Source organism: Ranitomeya imitator, chromosome 6 (assembly GCF_032444005.1).
Source record: "Ranitomeya imitator isolate aRanImi1 chromosome 6, aRanImi1.pri, whole genome shotgun sequence".
NCBI classification, from domain to species: Eukaryota; Metazoa; Chordata; class Amphibia; order Anura; family Dendrobatidae; genus Ranitomeya; species Ranitomeya imitator.
In genome coordinates, this window is record NC_091287.1 from 486,311,320 (window position 1) to 486,339,271 (window position 27,952).

Sequence of the window (27,952 nt, forward strand, 5' to 3'; positions counted from 1 at the left end):
TGTAGTGGAAGGTTTTCTACTCTGGAGGAGCGTGTTTATCAATCCCTCCGAGAACCCCCTTGATTTTAGCATCTGCCTCTCAAATTCCAGGCCGTGAGATGTAGACTGTCCACTTGAGGGTGGAAAAACGGTCCCTGGAAGAGAAGACTGGGTGTTGAGGGGAGGACCCAAGGATCTGAGATCGACATGGTTTGCAGCCACGAGAACCATGGTCTCTTGGGCCAGAATGGAGCTATTAGTATCACCCTCGCTCCTTCGGTTCTGATTTTGCGAATGACTTGGGGCAGCAGTATGATCGGTGGAAAAGCATATGCTAGACTGAACTGCCAAGGGGCTTGTAGAGCGTCCAGAATGTCCGGATGATCCGCTAGAGATAGGGAGGCAAATTTCCGGACTTTTTTGTTTCTCCTTGTGGCGAAGAGATCTATTTGAGGTTGACCCCATAGGGATACTATATCTCGAAAAATCTGCTGGTTTAGGCACCACTCTCCTTGTTTCAAGGTGTGTCGACTTAAGAAGTCCGCCTGCTGGTTGTTTTCCCCTCTTATGTGCAGTGCAGTAAGGGATGTTAGGTGACTTTCTGCTAGATTCAGGATTTCTGTAGCAGAAGACATCAGAGTCTCTGATCGCGTGCCTCCTTGCCTGTTTAGATACGCCACTGTGGTGGTGTTGTCGGAAAGGATTCTGACGTCTTTCCCTCGTAGCTGTGGGAGAAAATGGCATAAGGCGTATTTTACTGCATTTAATTCTTTAACATTAGAGGAATAGCAGCTTTCCTCCATGTTCCAAAGCCCTTGGCAAAAATCATTCCCCATATGAGCGCCCCATCCATGAGGACTGGCGTCCGTGGTTATGATATGAGATGGCGTTATTATCCATGGAACACCACTCATTAAATGGTCTGAATTCAGCCACCACTTTAAGGAAGTTAAAACTTCATGAGATAAGGTTATTTTCACATTTAGGTGACCAGATAACCGTCTATCTTCTTGTAAAATCTGCTGTTGCAGTGTACGGGTATGATGTTGAGCCCATTTTACCGCAGGTATACAAGAAATAAGAGATCCTAGTAAGGACATAGCTTGTCTTAGGGATATACGTGGATTGTTTATCGCCGCTAGGACTTTGTGTTTGATCAGTAGTATTTTTACCTGAGGCAGGAGACACTTTTGAGATATGGAGTCTAGATGGAACCCCAAGAACGCCTGGCAGGATAGCGGAGTGAGTCTGGATTTGTTGGTATTGATTATCCAGCCTAGATCCTGTAGAGAGGAAATTGCATGAGCCAAACGATCAGCACATTGAGTAACTGAATTTCCAATGACCAAAAAGTCATCCAGATATGGAACAATTAAGGTTTCTTTCTGGCGAAGGTAGGCCATCACCTCTAGCATTATCTTGGTGAAGATCCTCGGTGCTGTTGAAAGGCCGAAGGGCATGGCTGTATACTGGAAATGATGAATCTCGCCGTTGATTGTCACTGCTACTCTAAGGTACTTTTGGTATCTGTCATGGATAGGGAGATGATAATAAGCATCTTTTAAATCAATGCCCCCCATCATACAGTTTGGAAAGAGGAGTTTTATAGTGGATCTAATGGATTCCATCTTAAATGTATGGTTTTTGACAAATGAATTGAGCTTTTTAAGGTTTATGATGGTCCTGAAAGAACCGTCGGGTTTAGAAATCAGGAATAAGGGAGAGTAGAATCCTCTGCCTTCCTGTCCCTCGGGAACTTGGACTAAAACCCGCTTTGATAATAGGGTTTGAATTTCTAGCTCTAGAGCCTGCTGTTGTGCGGGCGAGCTGAGGGATGTTATAATATATGACTCGTGGGGAACACGAGAGAATTGTAGTTTAATTCCATCTCGGATGATGTTTAAGACCCACGAGCTAGATGTTATTTTGTACCATTGGGTGGCGAAAAACTTTAGTCTGCCCCCTACTGGTATATCCTCAGAATTTATTATCTTTTGGGGGGTTGGGTCTTCTAAACATGGTACCTCTTTGCCTGTCCTCTTTAGCAGTCCATGTTGTAGACCTATCCGTTTGCCTCCTTTTACCAAACGGTCTCCTCTTAAAGGCTCTCCTGTAAAAGGGAATAGAGGAATCAGGGAAAGCTTTCTTCCTGTCCTTTGCCTTTTTGAGTATCTCATCTAAGGTTTTACCAAAGAGGTACTCACCCTCACATGGGATTGCGCATATTTTAGATTTAGACTGCGCGTCCCCCTTCCAACTTTTCATCCAAAGTGCGCGTCTTGCATTGTTCACAAGACCTGCGGATCTCGCTGCTAACCGAAGAGAGTCGGCAGATGCGTCCGCCATAAAAGCTGCTGCTCCACGTATTAAGGGGATGGCTGCTCGAAGTTTCTCTCTCGAGACTTTATTTTCGATCTGCTGGTCCAACTGATCAATCCAAATGATCATTGACCGGGCAGCGCAGGTGCTGGCTACTGCAGGTTTAAAGATTCCTGTAGCTGCCTCCCAAGATCGCTTAAGGGATGATTCAGCTTTGCGATCTAATGGATCGACCAGAAGTCCCGCATCCTCCACAGGCAGAGTGGATTGCTTGGAGGTAGAAGCTACGGCTGCATCGACCTTAGGGACTTTGGTCCATGTAAGGAGCTCCTCATCACTAAACGGATATTTACGTTTAGACGCGGAGGGTAAAAAGCTTCTTTGATCCTGCTTCTCCCACTCTCTTTTAATTAATGCTTTCACCGCTGGTATAACCAGAAAACATTATTATTTTTATTATTATTATTATACATTTTTATAGCGCCATTTATTCCATGGCGCTTTACATGTGAATACGGGGCAAATATAGACAAATACATTAAACATGAGCAGATAACAAGGCACACGAGTACATAAGGAGGGAGGACCCTGCCCGCGAGGGCTCACAGTCTGCAGGGGGTGGGTGAGGATACACTAGGAGAGGGTAGGGCAGGTTGCGCGGCTGTTCAGTAGAACATCTCCTCTTTCTCTCTGCCAAACCCGCAAACATAATTTCCTGCGTGGTTTGCGCACCCTTTACCTCCTCACACCCCATGGTATTGTGGATTGATTTTACCAAGTTGTCCACACTGTCTAAGGGGAAACATGAACGACCCTCGATTTCTGAGGAAGATGATGATGATGATGACGATAGGGAGGCTTCTGACAGTACCGTGTGGTCACTTTCGGAGTCTGACATAAGTGTTGGTGTTTTGGACTTAGCTTTACGCGGTTTTTCCTGGGTCATATTTTTTAGTTCCTCCCTAATAATGGCCCGTAAGTCCGTAACGGACACTGTCGCTCCCTGAGTTGTTTCCTCAAAACAGTCTTTGCACAGTTTTTTGGGGTATGAGTCCGGAAGGGGCTGGCTACTCAAGGCACATTCCTTATGTTTCGTTTTTTGTCGCTTTTTAGACTGGGCGTAATAAGTAGCGAGAGAGAGAAAAGAGAGAGAAATAGGGAGACAGCGTCAGCTTAATAGGCAGAGTTTAAACACTCACCCAGTGAAGCGAATAGTACCGGATCAGAAGGCCGAGATCCTGTTCTGGAACCGTCACTCTTACGAGCGGACTCCGAGGATCCTTTGGTGTGATCTTTGGTGGGGGGCCCTGGATCTCCAGCTGTGGGGTCCATGGCACCTGGGTATGACATCTCTGCATCGCCGCATTATTGTTTCTGGGCGTTTTTAAATAGTGCGCCCTTTTTTTTTTTTTTTCCTCTCCCGCTGCGCAATGCGCATGCGCGGGTTGCCGCTGGCTCCCCCGCCCCAGATCCGGCCTAGGCGCCCCGGAAGTGACTCCTTCAGTTCCGGGGTAGCCAGTATTGCGGCGGTCGGCGCATGCGCGGTCCGGGACTCAGCGCCGGACCGCAATGGAGGTTCTCTTACCCGCTCCTGGCCGCGCCGCTCGCAGGAGAGAACGCCGGGCGGCCCTCCCCGGACCCGGCCGTCTGCTCCATCCACCAGCTGAGGAGGGAGCCGTCTAGCGGAACTCCCCCGACGCTGCTTCTGAGCTGCAGCCCCTGCCGTTCTCACGGACACCGCACAGGCGGCATGCTAGCCCAGGTATGTTGATCCTGTCGTTCCTGGATTGTTCCTGCAGGAACAGGAAACCTAAACTGAGGAGGAGAGGCGGACCGCCCCCTTTTATTTCTCGGTAGGTTTCCTGTTCCTGCGGGGCGGATCCCTCTCTCCAGTGGGGTGCTGTCGTGGCGAAAGGGAAAAAAAAAATCTTTATTTTATTATTCTCCCTACCTATGGGGGTGACATGGGGGGGGTCATTTAGTATTTTTTTTATTTTGATCACTGTGAGGTTTTATCACAGTGATCAAAATGCACTTGAAACGAATCTGCCGGCCGGCAGATTCGGCGGGCGCACTGCGCGGGCCATTTTGGAAGATGGCGGCACCCAGGAAAGAAGACGGACGGACCCTGGGAGGCTCGGTAAGTATGATGGGGTGGGGGAGGAACATGGGGGGGGTGGATCGGAGCATGGGGAGGTGGTTCGGAACATGGGGGGGTGGATTGGAGCACGGGGGGTGGATTGGAGCACGGGGGTGGATCGGAGTGCGGGGGGGTTTTTAGGTGAAATATTACAAATCGCTCTGATTGGCAGTTTCACTTTCAACAGCCAATCTGAGCGATCGTAGCCATGAGGGGGGTGAAGCCACCCCCCCTGGGTTAAACTACCACTCCCCCTGTCCCTGCAGATCGGGTGAAATGGGAGTTAACCCTTCCACCCGATCTGCAGGGACGCGATCTTTCTGTGACACAGCATATGCGTCACAGGTCGGATTGGCACCGACTTTCATGACGCATACGCTGTGTCACAGGTCAGGAAGGGGTTAATCTTAAGCTTAATGTTTTATAAAAATTGTTTTTTTTGCAACAGCTATTTCAGTTTCATATATCTAATAACTGTTGGACACAGTAAGGTTGCTGCCTTGAAATGCCTCCAAATCTACTCAGGCATTCATGCAGAGGAACAATTACACTGTTCTGGAATGGCCATCCCAGTCCCCAGACCTGAATATCATTGAACATCTGTGGGATCATTTGAAGAGGGCTGTCCATGCTCGGCGACCATCAAACTTAACTGAACTGGAATTGTTTTGTAAAGAGGAATGGTCAAAAATACCTTCATCCAGGAACTCATTAAAAGGCTGTTATGTTTGCAAAAGAAGGATCTACTAAATATTAATGTCACTTTTCTGGTGGGGTGCCCATACTTATGCACCTGTCAAATTTTGTATAAATGCAGATTGCACATTTTGTTTTAGTACAATAAACCTCATTTCAAGGCAGAAACATTACTGTGTCCAACAGTTATTAGATATATGAAACTGAAATAGCTGTTGCAAAAAAACAAAACTATTTTTATAAAAACATTAAGCTTAAGATTAATAGGGGTGCCCAAACTTTTTCATATAACTGTATATCTATATACAGTCTGTCTTTCTCCATACACACTAAAGCTTTCACTGCAACCAGACATACCCTAAATGTCTGCGTCCTCCACTACATCATAATATCTGTTGTTATCAATCACGTCGGGTGAGCTTTCTACGTACGATTTGTCACAGTAACCTTTTTAAAATGTTTAAATGACTTTATTAGTAGAGGATATTGCCTGATAATGCGATGTGCCAAATGTGTCTATATTAACCCCTTTACCCCCAAGGGTGGCTTGCACGTTATGGACCGGGCCAATTTTTACAATTCTGACCACTGTCCCTTTATGAGGTTATAACTCTGGAACGCTTCAACGGATCCCGGTGATTCTGACATAGTTTTCTCGTGACATACTGTACTTCATGATAGTGGTAAAATTTCTTTGATATTACCTGCATTTATTTGTGAAAAAAACGGAAATATGGCGAAAATTTTGAAAATTTCGCAATTTTCCAATTTTGATTTTTTATGCAATTAAATCACAGAGATATGTCACACAAAATACTTAATAAGTAACATTTCCCACATGTCTACTTTACATCAGCACAATTTTGGAACCAACATTTTTATTTGTTAGGGAGTTATAAGGGTTAAAAGTTGACCAGCAATTTCTCATTTTTACAACACCATTTTATTTTAGGGACCACATCTCATTTGAAGTCATTTTGAGGGGTCTATATGATAGAAAATACCCAAGTGTGACACCATTCTAAAAACTGCACCCCTCAAGGTTCTCAAAACCACATTCAAGAAGTTTGTTAACCCTTCAGGTGTTTCACAGGAATTTTTGGAATGTTTAAATAAAAATTAACATTTAACTTTTTTTCACAAAAAATTTACTTCAGCTCCAATTTGTTTTATTTTACCAAGGGTAACAGGAGAAAATGGACCGCAAACCTTGTTGTACAATTTGTCCTGAGTACGCCGATACCCCATAAGTGGAGGTAAACCACTGTTTGGGCGCATGACAGAGCTTGGAAGCGAAGGAGCGCCATTTGACTTCTCAATGCAAAATTGACTGGAATTGAGATGGGACGCCATGTTGCGTTTGGAGAGCCACTGATGTGCCTAAACATTGAATCCCCCCACAAGTGACACCATTTTGGAAAGTAGACCCCCTAAGGAACTTATCTAGAGGTGTGGTGAGCACTTTGACCCACCAAGTGCTTCACAGAAGTTTATAATGCAGAACCGTAAAAATAAAAAATCATTTTTTTTTCACAAAAATTATCTTTTCGCCCCCAATTTTTTATTTTCCCAATGGTAAGAGAAGAAATTGGAACCAAAAAGTTGTTGCACAATTTGTCCTGAGTACTCTGATACCCCATATGTGGGGGTAAACCACTGTTTGGGCGCATGGGAGAGCTCGTAAGGGAAGGAGTGCCGTTTGACCTTTCAATGCAAAATTGACAGGAATTGAGATGGGACGCCATGTTGCGTTTGAAGAGCCACTGATGTGCCTAAACATTGAAACCCCCCACAAGTGACACCATTTTGGAAAGTAGACCCCCCAAGGAACTTATCTAGAGGTGTGGTGAGCACTTTGACCCACCAAGTGCTTCACAGAAGTTTATAATGCAGAACCGTAAAAATGAAAAATCATTTTTTTTTTCACAAAAATTATCTTTTCGCCCCCAATTTTTTATTTTCCCAATGGTAAGAGAAGAAATTGGAACCAAAAATTGTTGTACAATTTGTCCTGAGTACGCTGATACCCCATTTGTGGGGGGGAACCACCGTTTGGGCGCATGGGAGGGCTCGGAAGGGAAGGAGCGCCATTTGGAATGCAGACTTAGATGGAATGGTCTGCAGGCGTCACATTGCGTTTGCAGAGCCCCCAATGTACCTAAACAGTAGAAACCCCCCACAAGTGACCCTGTTGTGAATTCTGTGGCAGAGCTCCCTCCTGTGGTCACAAGTGGTACTTCGGCTGATTCTCTCTGTGAGCTTCCGTTGGTGGAGAAAAGTGGTACTGCGGCTTCTGAGTTTCCTTCCTCAGGTAATGTGGTGATGTCGTTAGGTGCTGCTCTATTTAACTCCACCTAGTGCTTTGATCCTGGCTTCCAGTCAATGTTCTAGTATTGGACCTGTTTCCTCCTGGATCGTTCCTGTGGCCTGCTGCTCTGCATAGCTAAGTTCTGCTTTGCTATTTTGTTTGCTGTTTTTTTCTGTCCAGCTTGTCAATTTGTTTTTTTCTGCTTGCTGGAAGCTCTGGGACGCAGAGGGTGTACCTCTGTGCCGTTAGTTCGGTACGGAGGGTCTTTTTGCCCCCTCTGCGTGATTTTTGTAGGGTTTTGTGTTGACCGCAAAGTTACCTTTCCTATCCTCGCTCTGTTCAGAAAGTCGGGCCTCACTTTGCTAAATCTATTTCATCTCTACGTTTGTCTTTTCATCTTAACTCACAGTCACTATATGTGGGGGCTGCCTTTTCCTTTGGGGTATTTCTCTGAGGCAAGGTAGGCTTATTTTCTATCTTCAGGCTAGCTAGTTTCTCAGGCTGTGCCGAGTTGCATAGGGAGCGTTAGGCGCAATCCACGGCTGCCTCTAGTGTGGGTTGGAGTGGATTAGGGATTGCGGTCAGCAGAGTTCCCACGTCTCAGAACTCGTTCTATGTTTTTGGGTTATTGTCAGGTCACTGTATGTGCTCTGACCTCTATGTCCATTGTGGTACTGAATTACCTTATCATAACATGACCCCATATTGGAAACTAGACCCCCCCTACGAACTTATCTGGATGTGTTGTGAGAATTTTGAGCCCCCAAGTGTTTCACTACAGTTTATAACGCAGAGCCGTGAAAATAAAAAATCTTTTTTTTTCCCACAAAAATTATTTTTTAGCCCCGTTTTGTTTTTTCCCAAGGGTAACAGGAGAAATTGGACCCCAAAAGTTGTTGTCCAATTTGTCCTGAGTACGCTGATACCCCATATGTTGGGGTAAACTCCTTTTTGGACACACGGGAGAGCTCGGAAGGGAAGGAGCACTGTTTTACTTTTTCAACGCAGAATTGGCTGGAATTGAGATCGGACGCCATGTCGCGTTTGGAGAGCCCCTGATGTGTCTAAACAGTGGAAACCCCCCAATTATAACTGAAACCCTAATCCAAACACACCCCTAACCCTAATCCCAACGGTAACCCTAACCACACCTCTAACCCAGACACACCCCTAACCCTAATCCCAACCCTATTCCCAACCGCAAATGTAATCCAAACCCTACCCCTAACTTTAGCCCCAACCCTAACTGTAGCCTTAACCCTAACTGTAGCCCTAGCCCTAGCCATAACCCTAGCCCTAACCCTAACCCTAGCCCTAACGGGAAAATGGAAATAAATACATTTTTTTATTTTTCTCTAAGGGGGTGATGAAGGGGGGTTTGATTTACTTTTATAGCGGGTTTTTTAGCGGATTTTTATGATTGGCAGCCGTCACACACTGAAAGACGCTTTTTATTGCAAAAAATATTTTTTGCGTTACCACATTTTGAGAGCTATAATTTTTCCATATTTGAGTCCACAGAGTCATGTGAGGTCTTGTTTTTTGCGGGACGAGTTGTCGTTTTTATTGGTAACATTTTCGGGCACGTGACATTTTTTGATCGCTTTTTATTCCGATTTTTGTGAGGCAGAATTACCAAAAACCAGGTATTCATGAATTTCTATTGGGGAAGGCATTTATTCCGTTCCGCGTTTGGTAAAATTGATAAAGCAGTTTTATTCTTCGGGTCAGTACGATTACAGCGATACCTCATTTATATCATTTTTTTATGTTTTGGCGCTTTTATACGATAAAAACTATTTTATAGAAAAAATAATTATTTTTGCATCGCTTTATTCTCAGGACTATAACTTTTTTATTTTTTCGCTGATGATGCTGTATGGCAGCTCGTTTTTTGCGGGACAAGATGACGCTTTCAGCGGTACCATGGATAATTATATCCGTCTTTTTGATCGCGTGTTATTCCACTTTTTGTTCGGCGGTATGATAATAAAGCGTTGTTTTTTGTCTCATTTTTTTTTTTCTTACGGTGTTTACTGAAGGGGTTAACTAGTGGGACAGTTTTATAGGTCGGGTCATTACGGACGCGGCGATACTAAATATGTGTACTTTTATTGTTTGTTTTTTTATTTAGATAAAGAAATGTATTTATGGGAATAATATTTTCTTTTAGGATTTTTTTTTTTTTTTTTTTTTACACACTTGTAAAAAAAAATTTTTAACTTTTTTACTTTGTCCCAGGGAGGGACAATACAGATCGGTGATCTGCCAGTTTGCACAGCACTCTGACAGATCACCGATCTGTCTCAGAGTGCTGCAGCGTTACCAAGTGCCTGCTCTGAGCAGGCACTTGGTAAGCCACCTCCCTCCCTGCAGGACCCGGATCCGCGGCCATTTTGGATCCGGGACTTGCTGCAGGAAGGAGGTGGGAGACCCCCGGAGCAACGCGATCACATCGCGTTGCTGCGGGGGTCTCAGGGAAGCCCGCAGGGAGCCCCCTCCCTGCGCGATGCTTCCCTGCACCACCGGCACATCGCGATCATGTTTGATCGCGGTGTGCCGGGGGTTAATGTGCCGGGGGCGGTCCGTGACCGCTCCTGGCACGTAGTGCCGGATGTCAGCTGCGATAAGCAGCTGACACCCGGCCGCGATCGGCCGAGCTCCCCCCGTGAGCGCGGCCGATCGCCTATGACGTACTATTCCATCCTTGGGAAGTAAAGCCCACCCCACATGGACGGAATAGTACGTCTAATGGCAGAAAGGGGTTAATACTCCTCAGTGGAAATGGAGCTGCGTTACTTGAATGAAGACTTCATTTTTTTTCTTCTTTAGTTTTACAGTCCTACCAGTCCTGCTGTGAACATATGTGACGGGTGGAATCAAAAACATATCTTTTATTAGTTGCACTGTCTTTGATTCCCTGTCAAATGAACAATTTGACTAGAAAATAAATAAGTCATTCTGCCGTCGGTATAGGAGATGGAGGAAAATTTGCAACCTGAACTGTAGTACAGACAAAAAAAAAAAAAATAGACTGCAAATAAACAATATTCTTGGCAAGAGCAATTTAGAATGTCATTTGATATTATGCGGGGAATACTGATAATTATGCTCTGTAGATGCTGTACTGATTACGGCTATGTACAGTACATTACAGCTTAATAACCAAATAAGAGTGAATTTTTCATCTACAGTGCTAAAGTATTCTGGCATCAAAAAGTTTGTTGCAAGTGGCATTGGCACAAAATATTTCTACTTTGTGCACTTTTGTGTCGGCCCTTCTGCTTTTACAAAAACTGGGCAAAGATTGGCAAAACGGTATGACCATCGCGCAATGAATGAAAATTGGCATAAATTGCAGCTGAAATGAATATCAGCTCGTGGCTGCTGTGGATTTTATTTTCATGCAGCATAAACAGTCCAAAAGACGAGCAAAATTTATAAAAGGCAGAAACCTCTAAATAAATTTGTTGCACATTACTCCAGGGGCTATAGTTAAATACTGGAACAGAAAACGCCAATTATGATAAATTCCCTCCTCTAAAGTTTGAAATCATGAAATAACAATACACTGTAAGAGTCATGTAAAATACTGCACCATGGAGGGGAGTAAACCTATCAATGCATATCCAGGGTGGGCCATTTATATTGATACACCAAAATAAAATGGGAATGGTTGGTGATATCACCTTTCTGTTTGTGCCACATTAGTATATGTGAGGGGGAAAACTTTTCAAGATGGGTGGTGACCATGGCGTCCAATTTGGATCCAACTTTATTGTTTCCAATGGGAAGAGGTTCATGTGTCACATATCAAACATAGCATGTATGTATCGCTTGCTCACCGAGCCCCACTCCATACAGCCAACCAATTCCAGCCCTGTGCTGATGAGGGCCTAAAGCCCGAAACACGTGTCCACAGGTAGGAATTGGTTGGCTGTGTAAATTTAGAAACTAATCCGCAGCATTGCACGCTTGGCGGTTCCAAGCGCTGTGGATTAGACAGGGGTGGAAAGAGATGATTTGCATAGCTCCGCCTACTGCAAAGGATTCTGGGTAAACCTGCTATTCTTTGTATTATGCTGCTTGCAAGTACTTTCCGTTTCAGGAAAGCATCCACTATATCAAACATAGAGAATTTCACAAGATAAACGATGGTGTGCTTGGTTTTAATGTAGCTTTATTCTTTCATGAGTTATTTACAAGTTTATCACCACTTATAAAATGTGTTCAAAGTGCTGCCCATTGTGATTCTCAATGCAACAACCCACTTCTCCCACTCTTGGCACACCTATAGCAACACCGCAGAAGAAGTGCTAGCACAGACTTCCAGTATCCGTTGTTTCAGATGCTGCACATCTCATATCCTCACAGCACAGACAATTGCCTTCAGATGACCTCAAAGATAAAAGTCTAAGGGGCTCAGATTGGGAGACCTTGGTGGCCATTCAGCTGGCCCACGATGACCAATCCACTCTCCAGGAAACTGTTCATGTAGGAATGCTCGGACCCGACACCCTTAATGTGGGTGACAGCTAGGACACCTGCACTGATCATACATTTATCACTTACACGCCTTATCTTGTGGATAGCTGATACATGTTGGTGAGATAACCTCTGTAGTTTTAGTTTGGAACAGGTAAGCCTAAAGTAGCAGAATGTGCATAGCTATGGCTAACAATGGCTATGTTTTTGCTACTGTTGGAATATTCCACATGACGACAGATCTGCACCCTAACCCCTTCACGACATGCGCCGCACATGTACTGCGCATGTCTTGTCTCTCCCTTTGAGGTGAAAAATCACTGTACTCATCCAGTTTAAAAAAAAAAGAGTTGCTTAGGTGAACACTTTATTGAGGTACGGTGATGAAGACGAAACGACAGGTGATAAGGCAATTAACGTTTCAGCCACTCAGTGGCCTTGATCACAATAATGCCTCTGTGGTGGTTCGTTTCTATCAGTGGACGTTTTGTTGTTTAAAGATAATCAATTGAGAAGAAGGCCAAGTCTTAACCCCATACAGGAATATATGGCCAGTGATCCAAACAGGGAATATCCCAAAAGGGTTTGCCGTGTAGCGTTGAGCCAGCAGGGACCAGATAGCGGTAACCGCGCTGTATGTGCACACTTGCCCGAAAGGATTATAAATGCTTAGTTATCAATTGGCAGCGCAGGAGGGACCGCAATCCTGGTCCTGGAAGCCAGCGTTGGTGGCAAAGTGGGAGATGCAGACACAGTATGTGTCCTGGCCAAAGGAGACATAGGTATATTTTTGAGTAAAATGTAAATTGTTCATTTACTCTATAAACTTCTGATAAACATATCTCCGAATTTCCAAGCAATAAATTTTGTTTTTTTTTTCTGAAAAGGAGAAATGGTCAAAATTAAAAAAAAATGCTTTCAGACCTCAAATAATGCAAAGAAAACAAGTACATAATCATTTAGAAACAACAATATTAATGTTTTAACTCAGGAAGAGTTCAGAAATCAATATTTTGTGGAATAACCATGATTTTTAATCACAGCTTTCATGCGTCTTGGCATATTCTCCATCAGTCTTTCACACTGCTTCTGGCGCAAAAATGTTAGCAGTTCTTCTTTGTTTGATGGCTTGTGACTATCCATCATCCTCTTGATTACATTCCAGAGGTTTTCAATGGGGTTCAGGTCTGGAGATTGGGCTGCCCATGACAGGGTTTTGACGTGGTGGTCTCTTAATTTTTGCCAGAGCTGTATATCAGCTAAACATCTGAAAGCAATAGTAAAACTGAAAATCCTAACACAAAAATACAAAACACAACAAAGACGCAAAAAAAATTACTTCAAAATACTGTAAGTAGCATCAGTTTTACAAAAAGGTAATAAATCAAGGAGGGGGTTTTCCAAATGACAGAAATCAATGTTGTCATGCACTTAGGAGACGAGGCATCAGCACCTCAGGGCCCAGACTGAACACCAGCATTTTCATTTTGTTTGCAATTTCCAGCACAGTTTTACACCTTTGGTCTTCATTTTCAGTTAGGATCCTACAATTAATTGAAGTTTAAGGCCATGAGGTTAAAAAAGGTCGCAAACCTCAAATGTTAAGAACAGCTGAGTCCTCCAGAGCAATTCAACAGAAATCCAGCAGAACATTTTATGAAAAGCACAATGTGCAACTTAAAAGTACGACCCTTAACACGCCAATCCTTTCTCTGAAGGTATTAATTTGTCATAAACAGAGTAAAAGAATAAAGTCACATTTATGCATTTAAAGCAGCAAACTACATTCGACTTGATTGAGCTGCAGAGGATTAGACTACAGAAACAATTGAAGGTCTTGGCTTATGGTGGACTATGGACATTGCATGTACACTTCACAATACTGAAATTGGAACACAAAGAAGGAAAAGTCGTGAAATCATGAAAGGTTCTGGATGAAAACAAAGGTCTATGATTTGAATATTTCGAAGTAATTGGAATCAAAAATTTTCAAAGCATCTTTCAAATTTATTTTCACAATAACAAACATCTTGGAAATACATGTGTACTAAAACCCTATCCAGGGAGAAGTACTGATTAATAAGGGGTGGGCAACTCATGATAAATGGTTCCTACAAATACTTTTGGAGTATTATGCCCCCCAAAAATATGCCAAACATAACAAAAATACAAAAATTAAAAAAACAAACAAACATACAAATGCAAACATATATGACATTTCAGTAATAAAGATGGATGAATGGTGATGACAAAAAGGACACAAAGAGGCGGCACAAAATAATATAAATAGCACTGTATAGTTTCAAAGGCTAGCAAATTTGGTCTATATCAGAGACTGTCCCATTGGAGGCTGGGAGTGGGGCAGCATACATGCAATCAACAAGAATTCCAGAAGTCTGTGCACAATCACATGATATACCCACAGACAGAGTCAGCAATGGAAACAGATGTCCGGTAACAAGACACACACCTTAAAGGAACACTGTCACCTGAATTTGGAGGGAACAATCTTTAGCCATGGAGGCGGGGTTTTTGGGTGTTTGATTCACCCTTTCCTTACCCGCTGGCTGCATGCTGGCTGCAATATTGGATTGCAGTTCATAGTAACATAGTAACATAGTTAGTAAGGCCGAAAAAAGACATTTGTCCATCCAGTTCAGCCTATATTCCATCATAATAAATCCCCAGATCTACGTCCTTCTACAGAACCTAATAATTGTATGATACAATATTGTTCTGCTCCAGGAAGACATCCAGGCCTCTCTTGAACCCCTCGACTGAGTTCGCCATCACCACCTCCTCAGGCAAGCAATTCCAGATTCTCACTGCCCTAACAGTAAAGAATCCTCTTCTATGTTGGTGGAAAAACCTTCTCTCCTCCAGACGCAAAGAATGCCCCCTTGTGCCCGTCACCTTCCTTGGTATAAACAGATCCTCAGCGAGATATTTGTATTGTCCCCTTATATACTTATACATGGTTATTAGATCGCCCCTCAGTCGTCTTTTTTCTAGACTAAATAATCCTAATTTCGCTAATCTATCTGGGTATTGTAGTTCTCCCATCCCCTTTATTAATTTTGTTGCCCTCCTTTGTACTCTCTCTAGTTCCATTATATCCTTCCTGAGCACCGGTGCCCAAAACTGGACACAGTACTCCATGTGCGGTCTAACTAGGGATTTGTACAGAGGCAGTATAATGCTCTCATCATGTGTATCCAGACCTCTTTTAATGCACCCCATGATCCTGTTTGCCTTGGCAGCTGCTGCCTGGCACTGGCTGCTCCAGGTAAGTTTATCATTAACTAGGATCCCCAAGTCCTTCTCCCTGTCAGATTTACCCAGTGGTTTCCCGTTCAGTGTGTAATGGTGATATTGATTCCCTCTTCCCATGTGTATAACCTTACATTTATCATTGTTAAACCTCATCTGCCACCTTTCAGCCCAAGTTTCCAACTTATCCAGATCCATCTGTAGCAGAATACTATCTTCTCTTGTATTAACTGCTTTACATAGTTTTGTATCATCTGCAAATATCGATATTTTACTGTGTAAACCTTCTACCAGATCATTAATGAATATGTTGAAGAGAACAGGTCCCAATACTGACCCCTGCGGTACCCCACTGGTCACAGCGACCCAGTTAGAGACTATACCATTTATAACCAGTTCATTCTCTGTCCTCCATAGTACACGCCTGTACAAGGTAAGATTGCCTTGTGCAGGCGTGTACTGCCATGTGGGACGAAACTGAAGTGCATGCCAGGTCCTTGGGGCTAAAAGGACCTATCACAGTGATCAAAATAAAATAAAATAAAAAGAGTAAAATCAAACCCCCCTTTGTCACCCCCTTAGTTAGCTAAATGTAATAAATATAAAAAAAATATATATTTCTTTCCCATTCTTTGCAGTTAGTGTTGGTGCTAGGGTGATGTTGGGGTTAAGGTGGTGGTTGGGGTTAGGATTAGGGGTGTGTTAGGGTTGGAGTTAGAATTGGGAGGTTTCCACTGATTAGGTACATCAGCGGGGTCTCAAAAACGCGACATGGCGCCACCATTGATTCCAGCCAATTTTGCATTCAAAAAGTCAAACTGTGCTCCCTCCCTTCTGAACCCTGCCATGCACCCAAAGGGTGGCTTTCCCTCACATACGGGGTATCTGCGTACTCAGGAGAAATTGCACAACAAATTGTGTGGTCCATTTTCTCCTGATACCCTTGTGAAAATTTAAAGATGTGGCGCCATACTTTTTTTTATTTATAAAGTAAAATGTAAATGTTTTCCTTCCACATTGCTTTAGCTCTCGTGAAGCATCTGAAAAGTTAAACTTCTTGAATGTGGTTTTGCACACCTTGAGGGGTGCAGTTTTTAGAATGGTTAACTTTTGGGTATTTTCTGTTATATTGACCCTTTAAACTCACTTCAAATGTGAGGTGGTCCCTAAAAAAAATGGTTTTGTAAATTTTGTTGGAAAAAATAAATCCTTATAAAGTCCTAACAAAAAAAATAATGTTTTCAAAATTGTGCTGATGTAAAGTTGACATGTGGGAAATGTTATTTATTGACTATTTTATGTGAAATCACTCTCTGATGTAAGGGCACAAAAACGAAACTTTTAAAAACTGCAAAATTTTCAACATTTTTGCCAAATTCACGTTTGTTTTTTCATGACATACTGTACTTCATGTGAGTGGTAAAAGGTCTTCGATAAGACTTGCGTTTATTTGCAGGGGGAAAAAAATATCATAATCCGTGGGGTTCATTGAAGCGTTCTAGAGCTATAACTTCATAACGCGACAGTGGTTAGAATTGTAAAAATTGGCTCTATCTCTAAGGGGGTTTATGTTCTTTGAACACAAGGTATTGCACGTTAAGGTGAGCCAAGACCTTCAAAAGGTTAGTCCTGCGAAGTGAGCGATGTCAAAGAGGTCACATCCAGAGTCTGATTGGCCTACCGGAGGATTCTCTGGTGGGCCCAGGGACTGACATCTGCTGACATAGTGAACATAAGTCACGAGTGCCAGCGATGGGCATACCGACCTTTCTCTCCGGTTGTCTTACTGGGAGTAGCGGTGACATAAAAACCACCTTGGCGCAACAGCGCTCGTTACTTACAGCTAGTGAGCATCAGTCTCCAGCAGGTGAGTGTGTTTGTGTTATAAGTGATGAGCGCACCGCTCTTCCGGGTTGTCTAACTCTGGGAGGAGCCGCGAGGAGTAGTGACATACACACTGGGAGGGTGTCATGCTTGCGGCTCCTCCCAGAGTTAGACAATCTGGGAGAGCAGTGAGCTCATCACTGATAACACTGACACACTTGCCTGCTGCAGCCATTTGGACATAACAGAGCTCTTTGCACGCTGATGGCTCTTTAGGTCACAGCTCTTCCCCTATTTTCAACAATCAGCGAGAGTGGCGGCACAGCACTTGATAAGGCTTACACCGATTGGCTGCGCTGTGGTCAGTGTTAGCTTCGTTTGTGTCCTTTTTTGCCCGGTTAGCACAGCTCAGGTGATAAGGTTAGCACAGCTCAGGTGATAAGCTGTGCTGTCATTCATAACGTAAGTGTGTAGGGGGAAGGGGGGAGGCAAATTACTTATGGATGAATGAGGGCCCCATTCTCTCAGCTCTTTCATCCCTGACTACACTCCTTCCTCCTTATCACGTATCACCCCCTCCCACATATTACCTCTGAGTGAGTCCCTTCCCACAATATCAACCCTGACCGCATGCCACCCCATATCTCTTCTGATTGTGCCCCTTCCCCGTATTGCCCCAAACTGAGCCCCTTCCCCCTATATCACTCAACTGCACCATCTACCCCGCATCACCCGACTGACAGCACTTTAGCCCTTCCTGACGGAGCCCCTTCCCTGTATCACCCCTGACTGAGCCCCTTGCCCCTATATCCACCGCTGACTACACCCCCTTCTCCTTATCACCTCTAATTGATTGAGCCCTTTCTTCTTGTATTACCCATATCTGACTGAGCCCCCTCTGCCTGTATCACCACTGAATGAGCCCCCCTTCCTCTGTATCACCCTGGACTGAGTGAGCCTCATCTCCCTGTATCACGCCCCGACTGAGGAAGTTTTCTTCCCCCCTGTAATAAAATGAGGCCCTTCATAAAAGGTTATGGTCTTATAGGTGGCAGAGAGATCTCCGTAAAAACTGTTTGGGGGTGGGGGGGAGAGTTCCTTTGAGATCACTCCAATGTCATACATGAGTGATTATGCTGTGGGATTTTCATTGTAGAAATTCTGCAGCAAATATAAACTGTCATGTCAAATCCACAGCATCAGTCAATTCCCGTGGATTTCCTCAACGTATGGATGAGAGTTAGTGATGAGCGAGTATGCTAGTTACTTGAGATTTCCAGAGTAAGCTTGGGTGTTCGAGTATTTGGGAGTGCTAGGAGATTTAGTTTATGTCGCTGCAGCTGCATGATTTGCAGCTGCTAGACAGCCTGAATACCTGTGGGAATTGCCTGTTTGTTAGTGAATCCCTACATGTATTCAGGCAGCAAATCATACAGCTGCAGCGACAAACTAAATCTCCGAGCACTCCCAAATACTCGGAGAACACCCAAGCATGCTTGGGAAATCTCGAGTAACGAGCATACTCGCTCATCACTAATGAGAGGTCATAAAATCCTGTCCACTACATTAGCGATGTAACACAGTGGCTTAGTGGTTAACACACATCAAGGGACATTTATAATCGATTTTGCATGAAAATGTGGGCACCGGCTCTTTCTATAACCTTAGATTATATATTATATTATACCCTGATATTAGCATGTTTTACCACACATTTTGCGGTCTTGTATTTATTTTTATGAAGCTACATAGTGGGTAGTGATGAGTGAGTATACTCGTTACTCGAGATTTCCCGAGCACGCTCGGGGGTCCTCAGAGTATTTTTTAGTGCTCGGAGATTTCGTTCTCATCGCCGCAGCTGCATGACTTACATCTGTTAGCCAGCTTGATCACATGTGGGGATTCCCTAGCAACCAGGCAACACCCACATGTACTCAGACTGGCAAGTAGCTGTAAATCATGCAGCTGTGTCAACAAAAACTAAATCTCTGAGAACTTACAAATACTCGGGAGACCCCCAGAGCATGCTCGGGAAATCTCGAGCAACGAGAATACTCGCTCATCACTAACAGTGGGCCCAAGGTGCTTCAGTCAAACACTGGTCACATCTACAGATGTTTGCTAGGACAAGTGCACGATTGGCAGATATGGTATATCCAATCTATTCTAAAGTTTAGGGTAGGTGGGTATCTATAGGTGCGATATAGACACAGCGGCGCCGACAATGGAACGAGGAGCAGGTGAGTATCGCGCACTGCCCCCGTCATACTTACCTGCTCCTGGCGCCGTCACTACACGTCTGTTCCCCGGCGCCGCATTTTCTTCCTGTAGTGAGCGGTCACTGTTACCGCTCATGATAGTAATGAATGTGCGGCTCCACCCATAGAGGTGGAGCCGCATATTCCTTACTGTAATGAGCGGTACCATGTGACCGCTGACTACAGGAAGAAGCTGCAGCACTGGAAGAAGCAGGGAAGTGCAGGGACCACGCCAGGAGTAGGTGAGTATAATTAGACAGCCTCCGCTCCCCTGCCGACCCCTGGGTATGACTCGAGTATAAGCCGAGAGGGGGACTTTCAGCCCAAAAAAGTGGGCTGAAAATCTCGGCTTATACTCGAGTATATACAGTAATCTAAGGGTGCAGTGATCATATTGACACCATAGGTGAAGGAAAAAAGAATGACATTTTTACCACCATAATTTTATTGTAGCCCCAGATTTGACATTTTCAAACTGTGAAATGGATAAAAATGGCACCAAAATTTGTCCCACAATTTCTGCTGAATATAGAAATAGCCACACGAAGAGTCCCGTGAGGGACAGAGCGCTACTTGCCTCCTGGAGTGCAGATTTTCCTAGAACAGTTTGAGGACTCTATATAACTGCTAAAAGAGCAGAATCCCTCCCTTAAGTGACCCCATTTTGGAAATTATACCCTTTTGGGAATTTATAGGTGTAGTGACTAGTTTGACTCCACTGGTTTCCAGAAACAAGCAGTAATGGATGTTGCGGAGTGAAAATTGCAAACTGCTGTTGTAGTCCCCAATAAGTTGCAGAGACCACCTCATGCTTCTGGAGAAGTGTACCTGTAAAATTAGGCAGGCTGTCATCACTACAAACATGTCAAACATGCAAACATGTGGCTGCCAAATGTGGTTTAGGCACACTGTAGGGCTCAGAAAATAGTGGCATTTGGATTTGGGAGCGAATAATTTACTTAATTTCTTTTGGAGGGCAAAGAGCCACAAAACTTTTCCAGAGCTTTTGTACTACAAGTAACGTGGAAGCCCCCTATTTATCCGTTAACAGATGACGGACCTGAGTAGGGACTTGCTTTTTTTTCGGAACATTTTACATAACGTTTGGAATCACTTTTAGCCAGCGCTCTACGACGAACACATATATTGGGGTTTACATGTAAATCTCGAGTGACATGATTCAGATGAAACCCCTAAGGGAGCCACTCACTAATGAGGCAGCAAAGTTACTCTGGACTTCGTCTGGCCTGTTTATCAGTGTCCTTTTCAGAAGTGCACAAAACTGTGGCAGACCGCACTTTTATGCATGCATAAAAAGATGGACACCAGACAGTCCAGACTGCCTCCATCTGCCTAATTATAGGGAACTAAATAGCAAAGCCACTAGAGACTCAAGGTCTACAAAATTTCAATTTTCAACAGCAGAAAAAATGGCAGCAACACTTACCTGCCCAGATCTTGGAACAAATGCACTGCAGGGTGCAGTCAGCCCATAAAGCAAGATGTTAGCAACACAGGTGCAAAATACCAGATCAACAGTCACTCTCCACTTGACACTCCTGGAGGGGGTGACTGCCCAGTATACAATTGCACAATAAAAGCCCACATAGGGCGTTGTTCACACAATGGTACTGCATAGTGTCTGGTTCACAGCCTATTAGTCACGCCCCTACTTTTCGATTAGGCGGGCTGGCCAGTACCCTCTCAATGCATCCCAATGCGAACACCCCTCATGCAAGACCGAACGTGTTTGGGCTTGGCTGCACCCCGAAAAATATAGTGCAAAAAATATACAAAAATAGTGAGGTATTGGTCGATATTTTGGTCAAAATACGCAAGCTCGTAACCCACGCCAAGGGTCCCCACGCTTACGAGTCCTACACTAAACTAAATAGCAAAGCCACTAGAGACTAATTATAGGGAATCTTCTGCCCAGGTTTCCGTCTAAATCAGGCATTTCAGACATTTACAAGGAAATCAGGATGTCAGTGCTCAGCATAGAGCGCAGGTTAAATGTGATCTGAGCCTTACTGCGATCTTTGGGAGTCAAAATGAACAAATCAACAGCAAGTGAAGAATTTGTTTTATTTTTCACGCCGTTCCTCGTGCAGTATAAATGATTAGGCGACTTTATTCTTCGGGACAATTACAGCGATACCAGATTTATACAGGAATTTTATGTTTGGATGCGGTCACACTAAAAGAAACTTATTGCAAAAACAAGTTTTTGCATCGACCCATTTTAATAGCTATAATTTTTCGATATTTTGGCTGACTCATTTCAGGGCTTGTTATTTGGGGGGACAAGCTGACATTTTATTGGTATGATTTTTGGGCACATGACATTTTTTGACAGCTTTCTATTCCAATTTTTGGAAGGCAGAATGAACAAAAACCAGCAATTCAGAAATATATCTATTTTTTATGCCATTACACATGTGGTAAAATTGATAAGACAGCTTTATTCTTTGGGTCAGTACGATTACATGCTTGTGCATTGCAGGGCATTAGATTGGCATCTCACACAGGGAGGAGGCATGTCAGGAGCTTACAGGCCTCTGTCCCTGTTTGACCCTGCGGCCATCTTTTGGCCAGTGTTTGCCAGAAAGACCATCGCAATCACGTTGTGCTGATGTGAGCAGAGAGGAAGCTCCCTCTGCGATACCCATCAATGTCGCTGTCATTACAGGCAGCATCAGAGGGGTTAAATGCCTGTGATCGGTGCTAGCAGGGTGTTAGTTCTCATATAGAGGCGACACCCACATTTGATAGCGGCTGCGGAACTAAGAACGAGCCCGTGCGATCGTCAAGCAGTGTATATATATGCCGATTTGGGGGAACGCAGCTCCCTCAGTGCCGTATATGTTGTGAAGGGCTTAAAATAACAATTAATTCACATCGTAGGTCAGTGACCTATGGAAAGTCACTCAGGTCTTACTGTGACACCTTACAGTACTACCATTTGTCTATGGAGGCTTCAGTTCAATCACATTAGCAATTGTTATAACTTAAAGTAATCAAAACTAACTTCAAGACATATCCACATTTTAAGCTATAAATATCTGCAATTGGGTTGTTGAAAATGATCATTGAAATTTAGAAGGAAAAAAAAAAAGACCATTTATGGGAAAAAAAAAATACTCCCACCTATTACACTTTACACCTCTACAGTAAATGTGAGCTTGACAGCCTTGATGCTGTGCTGATTACTTTTTCTCAGCAGTTAGGTAGTTATTCATAGACAATGTGGCTTATTTACCGGCAAGTGAAGTTATTATTTATGATGCTTGCAATTTCAGGAAAATCACAGGCCTTTTTAAATAGTTGAATGAAGTTCTAGGTCTTAAAACTTCTGTAGATGAAACAGAGAAAAATGTGAAGGTGTCACTTTTTGAAGACTCCTGAGCAAGAAACAAACATTTTCACGTACCACAGTCCAAGATGCCCAAATATTGCCTCCTCTGCATCATAAAAATCACTTAAAAGGGAATCTCTCAGTAAGATAAACTCTCCTAAGCTAGAAGCTGCAGATCATAGTTCAGAGTTGCAGTTCATAGAAAGTTGAATAAAATGATACCTTGATATCTGTATTCTGATGTCCCAAGAAATACATGTTTTTCTTAAATATGTAAATGAGCTGTTAAGATCTATGGGCCGGACGTAGATCTCCCTGAGAATGCCTCCAGAGCTTATTATAAATGAAAGGGGGGGCACTTCCAATGTGAGACATGTAGATCAAGAGCGGCCTTGACTAATAACGACTCACGTTTTTCTTTTACATCCTGTGGAAGGATAGGTCCATTTGTGCTGCTTATCTAGAAAAGAGATGGGACTAGCACTATGGGAAGAAGACTACTCACTGAATGAAGTATGATCATCTGAGTAAAGATCTGCAAGTAAACCTCTGGCCCTGGTAGTCAGGACGATAACTATGTTTTCCAATTATTGCACCACCTACTAGAACTAGAGTTTTGCTAAAAAAATTCAGGGTATGTGCACACGTCAGGATTTTCTAGCAGAAATTTCCTGACAAAAAGCGGACATTTCAGCCAGAAATCCGCATGGGTTTTTTTCTCGTTTTTGGTGCGTTTTTTCCCAAATGCATAGAATAGCGGGAAAACGCAGAAAATCCACAAAATTAATGAACATGCTGCTTTTTTACCGCAATGCGTTTTTTTTGCGGAAAAAAACACATCATGTGCACAAAAATTGCAGAATGCATTCTAAATGATAGGATGCATACATCTGCAGTTTGTAATGCGTTTTTATAGCGAAATAACCGCGAAAAAACCTGAACATGTGCACATACCCTCAAAGGACCCTGGCCAAGCAACTACGGCTGCTGCAACAGGGTTCTGCAAATCTTTGTGCTCAATTCTAACACCATCTATTTAAGGGGAAAAAAAAAGGTTCATACCAAGCTCACCTCTTCATGGCATTGGTATTCTCTAACAGCAGTGTTCTCTTTGAACAGCGTCATATCCCCTGCAACTCTGCAAACACTGTTCAGCAATGGCTTGCAGAACATGTCAAAGACGACAAGCTGTCAACACCGTTTCCTAATTCCCGACATCCTAACTGAGATTGAGCGAGTATGGGAAATGATAAAAAAACAAAGTATGATCAGTGGGGACTTAAGTAAAAAACTTACATGACTAACAACAAAATTTACGGTTTAGGATACCAAAATACATTTTAAAGAGGACCTGTCATATGGACAAAAGTGGTCCGCTTTTGCCCTCATTGTATCCCAGCTTCTACCCTGGGTCTTCTGATTTTTTTAACCTACTCTATGGTTCCTCAGACATAACCCTTTATATTTAGTGATAACTTTTATGATATTTATCAAGGGGACTTGGCTCCAAGGTTTCTCTGGGGATGAGTCTCTAGTCTACTCATAATTACCCAATGAGCAACACTCTTTGGTAAAGAACATCTATATATATCTATATATATATATAGCGTATCGTGATTGCTCGCTAATCCTGCCCCCTGCACAGTAGCTTCGCCCCCCACCACTTCACCACACATAATCCCGCCCCCACACATGGCTCCGTCCTCACACATTAGCACACGAGGCTCCGTCCTCACACATTACCACACGTTAAATTTACCACCTGCGTAAGCACTATTGAATGTTATGATTATTTACTCTAGTTTAACCCCTTAGTGACAGAGCCAATTTGGTACTTAACCCCTTCATGACCTTGGGATTTTTCGTTTTTCCGTGTTCGTTTTTCACTCCCCTCCTTCCCAGAGCCATAACTTTTTTATTTTTCCGTCAATTTGGCCATGTGAGGGCTTATTTTTTGCGGGACGAGTTGTACTTTTGAACGACATCATTGGTTTTAGCATGTCGTGTACTAGAAAACGGGAAAAAAATTCCAAGTGCGGTGAAATTGCAAAAAAAGTGCAATCCCACACTTGTTTTTTGTTTGGCTTTTTTGCTAGGTTCACTAAATGCTAAAACTGACCTGCTATTATGATTCTCCAGGTCATTACGAGTTCATAGACACCTAACATGACTAGGTTATTTTTTATCTAAGTGGTGAAAAAAAATTCAAAACTTTGCTTTAAAAAAAAAAAAAAATTGCGCCATTTTCCAATACTCGTAGCGTCTCCATTTTTCGTGATCTGGGGTCGGTTGAGGGCTTATTTTTTGCGTGCCAAGCTGCCGTTTTTAATGATAGCATTTTGCTGCAGATACGTTCTTTTGATCGCCTGTTATTGCATTTTAATGCAATGTCGCGGCGACCCAAAAAACGTAATTCTGGCGTTTCGAATTTTTCTCTCGCTACGCTGTTTAGCGATCAGGTTAATGCTTTTTTTTAATTGATAGATCGGGCGATTCTGAGCGCGGCGATACCAAATATGTGTAGATTTTTTTTATTATTATTGATTTATTTTGATTGGGGCGAAAGGGGGGTGATTTAAACTTTTATATTTTTTTATTTTTTTCCCTTTTTTTAACTTTTTTTTTTACTTTTGCCATGCTTCAATAGCCTCCATGGGAGGCTAGAAGCAGGCATAACTTGATCGCCTCTGCTACATAGCAGCGATCTGTCACTGTCACTTTATGAGGTTATAACTCTGGAACGCTTCAACGGATCCCAGTGATTCCGAGATTGTTTTTTCGTGACATATTGTACTTCATGTTAGCGGTAACATTTCTTCGATATTACTTGCGATTATTTATGAAAAAAAATGAAATATGGCGAAAATTTTTAACATTTTGCAATTTTCAAACTTTGTATTTTTATGCTCTTAAATCAGAGAGATATGTCACGAAAAATAGTTAATAAATAACATTTCCCATTTTTTTTATTTTCACAAGTGTAAAAACAGAAATGTAACCATAAATTTTGTTATGCAATTTCTCCTAAATACGCCAATACCCCATATGTGGGGGTAAACCACTTTTTGGGCGCACCGCAGAACTTAGAAGTGAAGGAGCGCCGTTTGACTTTTTCAATACAGAATTGGCTGGAATTGAGATCGGACGCCATGTCGCGTTTAGAGAGCCCCTGATGTGCCTAAACAGTGGAAACCCCCCACAAGTGACACCATTTTGTAAACTAGACCCCTTAAGGAACTTATCTAGATGTGTGGTGAGCACTTTGAACCCCCAAGAGCTTCACAGAAGTTTATAACGTAGGGCCGTGAAAATAAAAAATCGCATTTGTTTACACAAAAATGATCTTTTCGCCCACAAATTTGTATTTTCACAAGGGTAACAGGAGAAATTAGACCACAAAAGTTGTAGTGCAATTTCTCCTGAATACGTCAATACCCAATATGTGGGGGTAAACCACTGTTTGGGCGCACCGCAGAGCTTGGAAGAGGAGGAGTGCCGTTTTACTTTTTCAATGTAGAATTGTCTGGAATTGAGATCGGACGCCATGTCGCGTTTGGAGAGCCCCTGATGTGCCTAAAAAGTGGAAACCCCCCACAAGTGACCCCATTTTGGAAACTAGACCCCCCATGGAACTTATCTAGATGTGTGGTGAGAACTTTGAATGCCCAAGTGCTTCACAGAAGTTTAGAATGCAGAGTCGTGAAAATAAAAAATATTTTTTTTTCCACAAAAAAGATTTTGTAGCTCCCAAGTTTTTATTTTCACAAGAGTAACAGGAGAAATTGGACCACAACAGTTCTTGTCCAATTTATCCCGAGTACATTGATGTCCCATATGTGGGGGTAACCCACTGTTTGGGCGCACGGCAGAGCTCGGAAGGTAAGGAGTGCCGTTTTGGAATGCAGACTTTGATAGAATGGTCTGTGGGCATTATGTTGCGATTGCAGAGCCCCTGATGTACCTAAACAGTAGTAACCCCCCACAAGTGACCCCATTTTGGAAACCAGACCCCCCAAGGAACTTATCTAGATGTGTGGTGAGAACTTTGAATGCCCAAGTGCTTCACAGAAGTTTAGAATGCAGAGTCGTGAAAATAAAAAAATATTTTTTTTCCACAAAAAAGATTTTGTAGCCCCCATGTATTTATTTTCACAAGGGTAACAGGAGAAATTGGACCCCAAAAGTTGTTGTCCAATTTATCCAGAGTACGTTGATGCCCCATATGTGGGGGTAACCCACTGTTTGGGCGCATGGCAGAGCTCAGAAGGGAGGGAGCACAATTTGACTTTTTGAGTGCAAAATTGGCTGTCGTGTTTGGAGACCCCCTGATGTACCTAAACAGTGGAAACCCCCCAATTCTAGCTCCAACCCTAACCCCAACACAACCCTAATCCTAATCACTAACCCTAACGATAATCACAACCCTTACCCCAAAACAACCCTAATGTCAACCCTAACCCTAATCAAAACCCTAAAATCAAACACACCCCTAATCCTAATCTCAACCCTAACCTCAAACCTAACCCTAATCCCAATACACCCCAAATCACAACCCTAACCTTAACCCTAATCCCAAACCTAACCCTAATCCCATGCGTAACCCTAATGCCAACCCTAACCCTAATACCAACCCTAATCCAAACCCTAACCCCAACTTTAACCCTAACTTTAGCCCCAACCCTAAGACTACTTTCACACTTGCGTCGTTTGGCATCCGTCGCAATCCGTCGTTTTGGACAAAAAACGGATCCTGCAAATGTGCCCGCAGGATGCGTTTTTTGCCCATAGACTTGTATTGCCGACGGATCGTTGACGGATGGCCACACGTCGCGTCCGTCGTGCACTGGATCAGTTGTGTTTTGGCAGACCGTCGGCACAAAAAACGTTCAATGTAACATTTTTTTGTACGTCGCGTCCGCCATTTCTGACCGCGCATGCGTGGCCGTAACTCCGCCCCCTCCTCCCCAGGACATAGATTGGGCAGCGGATGTGTTGAAAAACTACATCCGCTGCCCACGTTGTGCACAATTTTCACAACGTGCGTCGGTATGTCGGGCCGACGCATTGCGACGGCCCTGTACCGACGTAAGTGTGAAAGAAGCCTAACCCTAAATTTAGCCCCAACCCTAACCCTAAATTTAGCCCCAACGCTAACCCTAAATTTAGCCCCAACGCTAACCCTAGCCCTAACCCTAATTTTAGCCCCAACTGCTCTTCTCCTGCCGGCCGGCAGATGGCGACAGATGGCGGGCGCACTGCGCATGCGCCCGCCATTTTCTTTTGCCAAGAAGATGCCGGCGGCCAGGAGGAGCAGCAGG

The 27,952-nt window shown here is 43.4% G+C and overlaps 2 protein-coding genes across 4 annotated transcripts in view; both read right to left on the reverse strand.

The window, feature by feature from the left end:
• Positions 1-27,952, reverse strand: part of TRIQK (triple QxxK/R motif containing) — a 233,056-nt gene that overhangs the window by 124,801 nt on the left and 80,303 nt on the right. The window lies entirely within an intron of this gene.
• Positions 66-4,078, reverse strand: LOC138643433 (uncharacterized). The gene is made up of 4 exons (XM_069732344.1): positions 3,498-4,078; positions 1,386-2,089; positions 1,152-1,262; positions 66-704 (listed from the first exon to the last, which is right to left on the reverse strand). The coding sequence occupies exons 1-4, from the start codon at positions 3,646-3,648 to the stop codon at positions 66-68; spliced, it is 1,605 nt and encodes a 534-aa protein (XP_069588445.1). The 5' UTR covers positions 3,649-4,078.

Coding starts and splice junctions, on each gene's coding strand:
- LOC138643433 (XM_069732344.1), bottom strand. CDS start 3,648: ATGTCATACCCAGGTGCCATGGACCCCACAGCTGGAGATCCAGGGCCC. Junction 2,090..3,497: donor GGTACTATTCGCTTCACTGG/GTGAGTGTTTAA, acceptor TCCCTTTTACAG/GAGAGCCTTTAAGAGGAGAC. Junction 705..1,151: donor AAAAGTGTCTCCTGCCTCAG/GTAAAAATACTA, acceptor TTTCTCCCACAG/CTACGAGGGAAAGACGTCAG.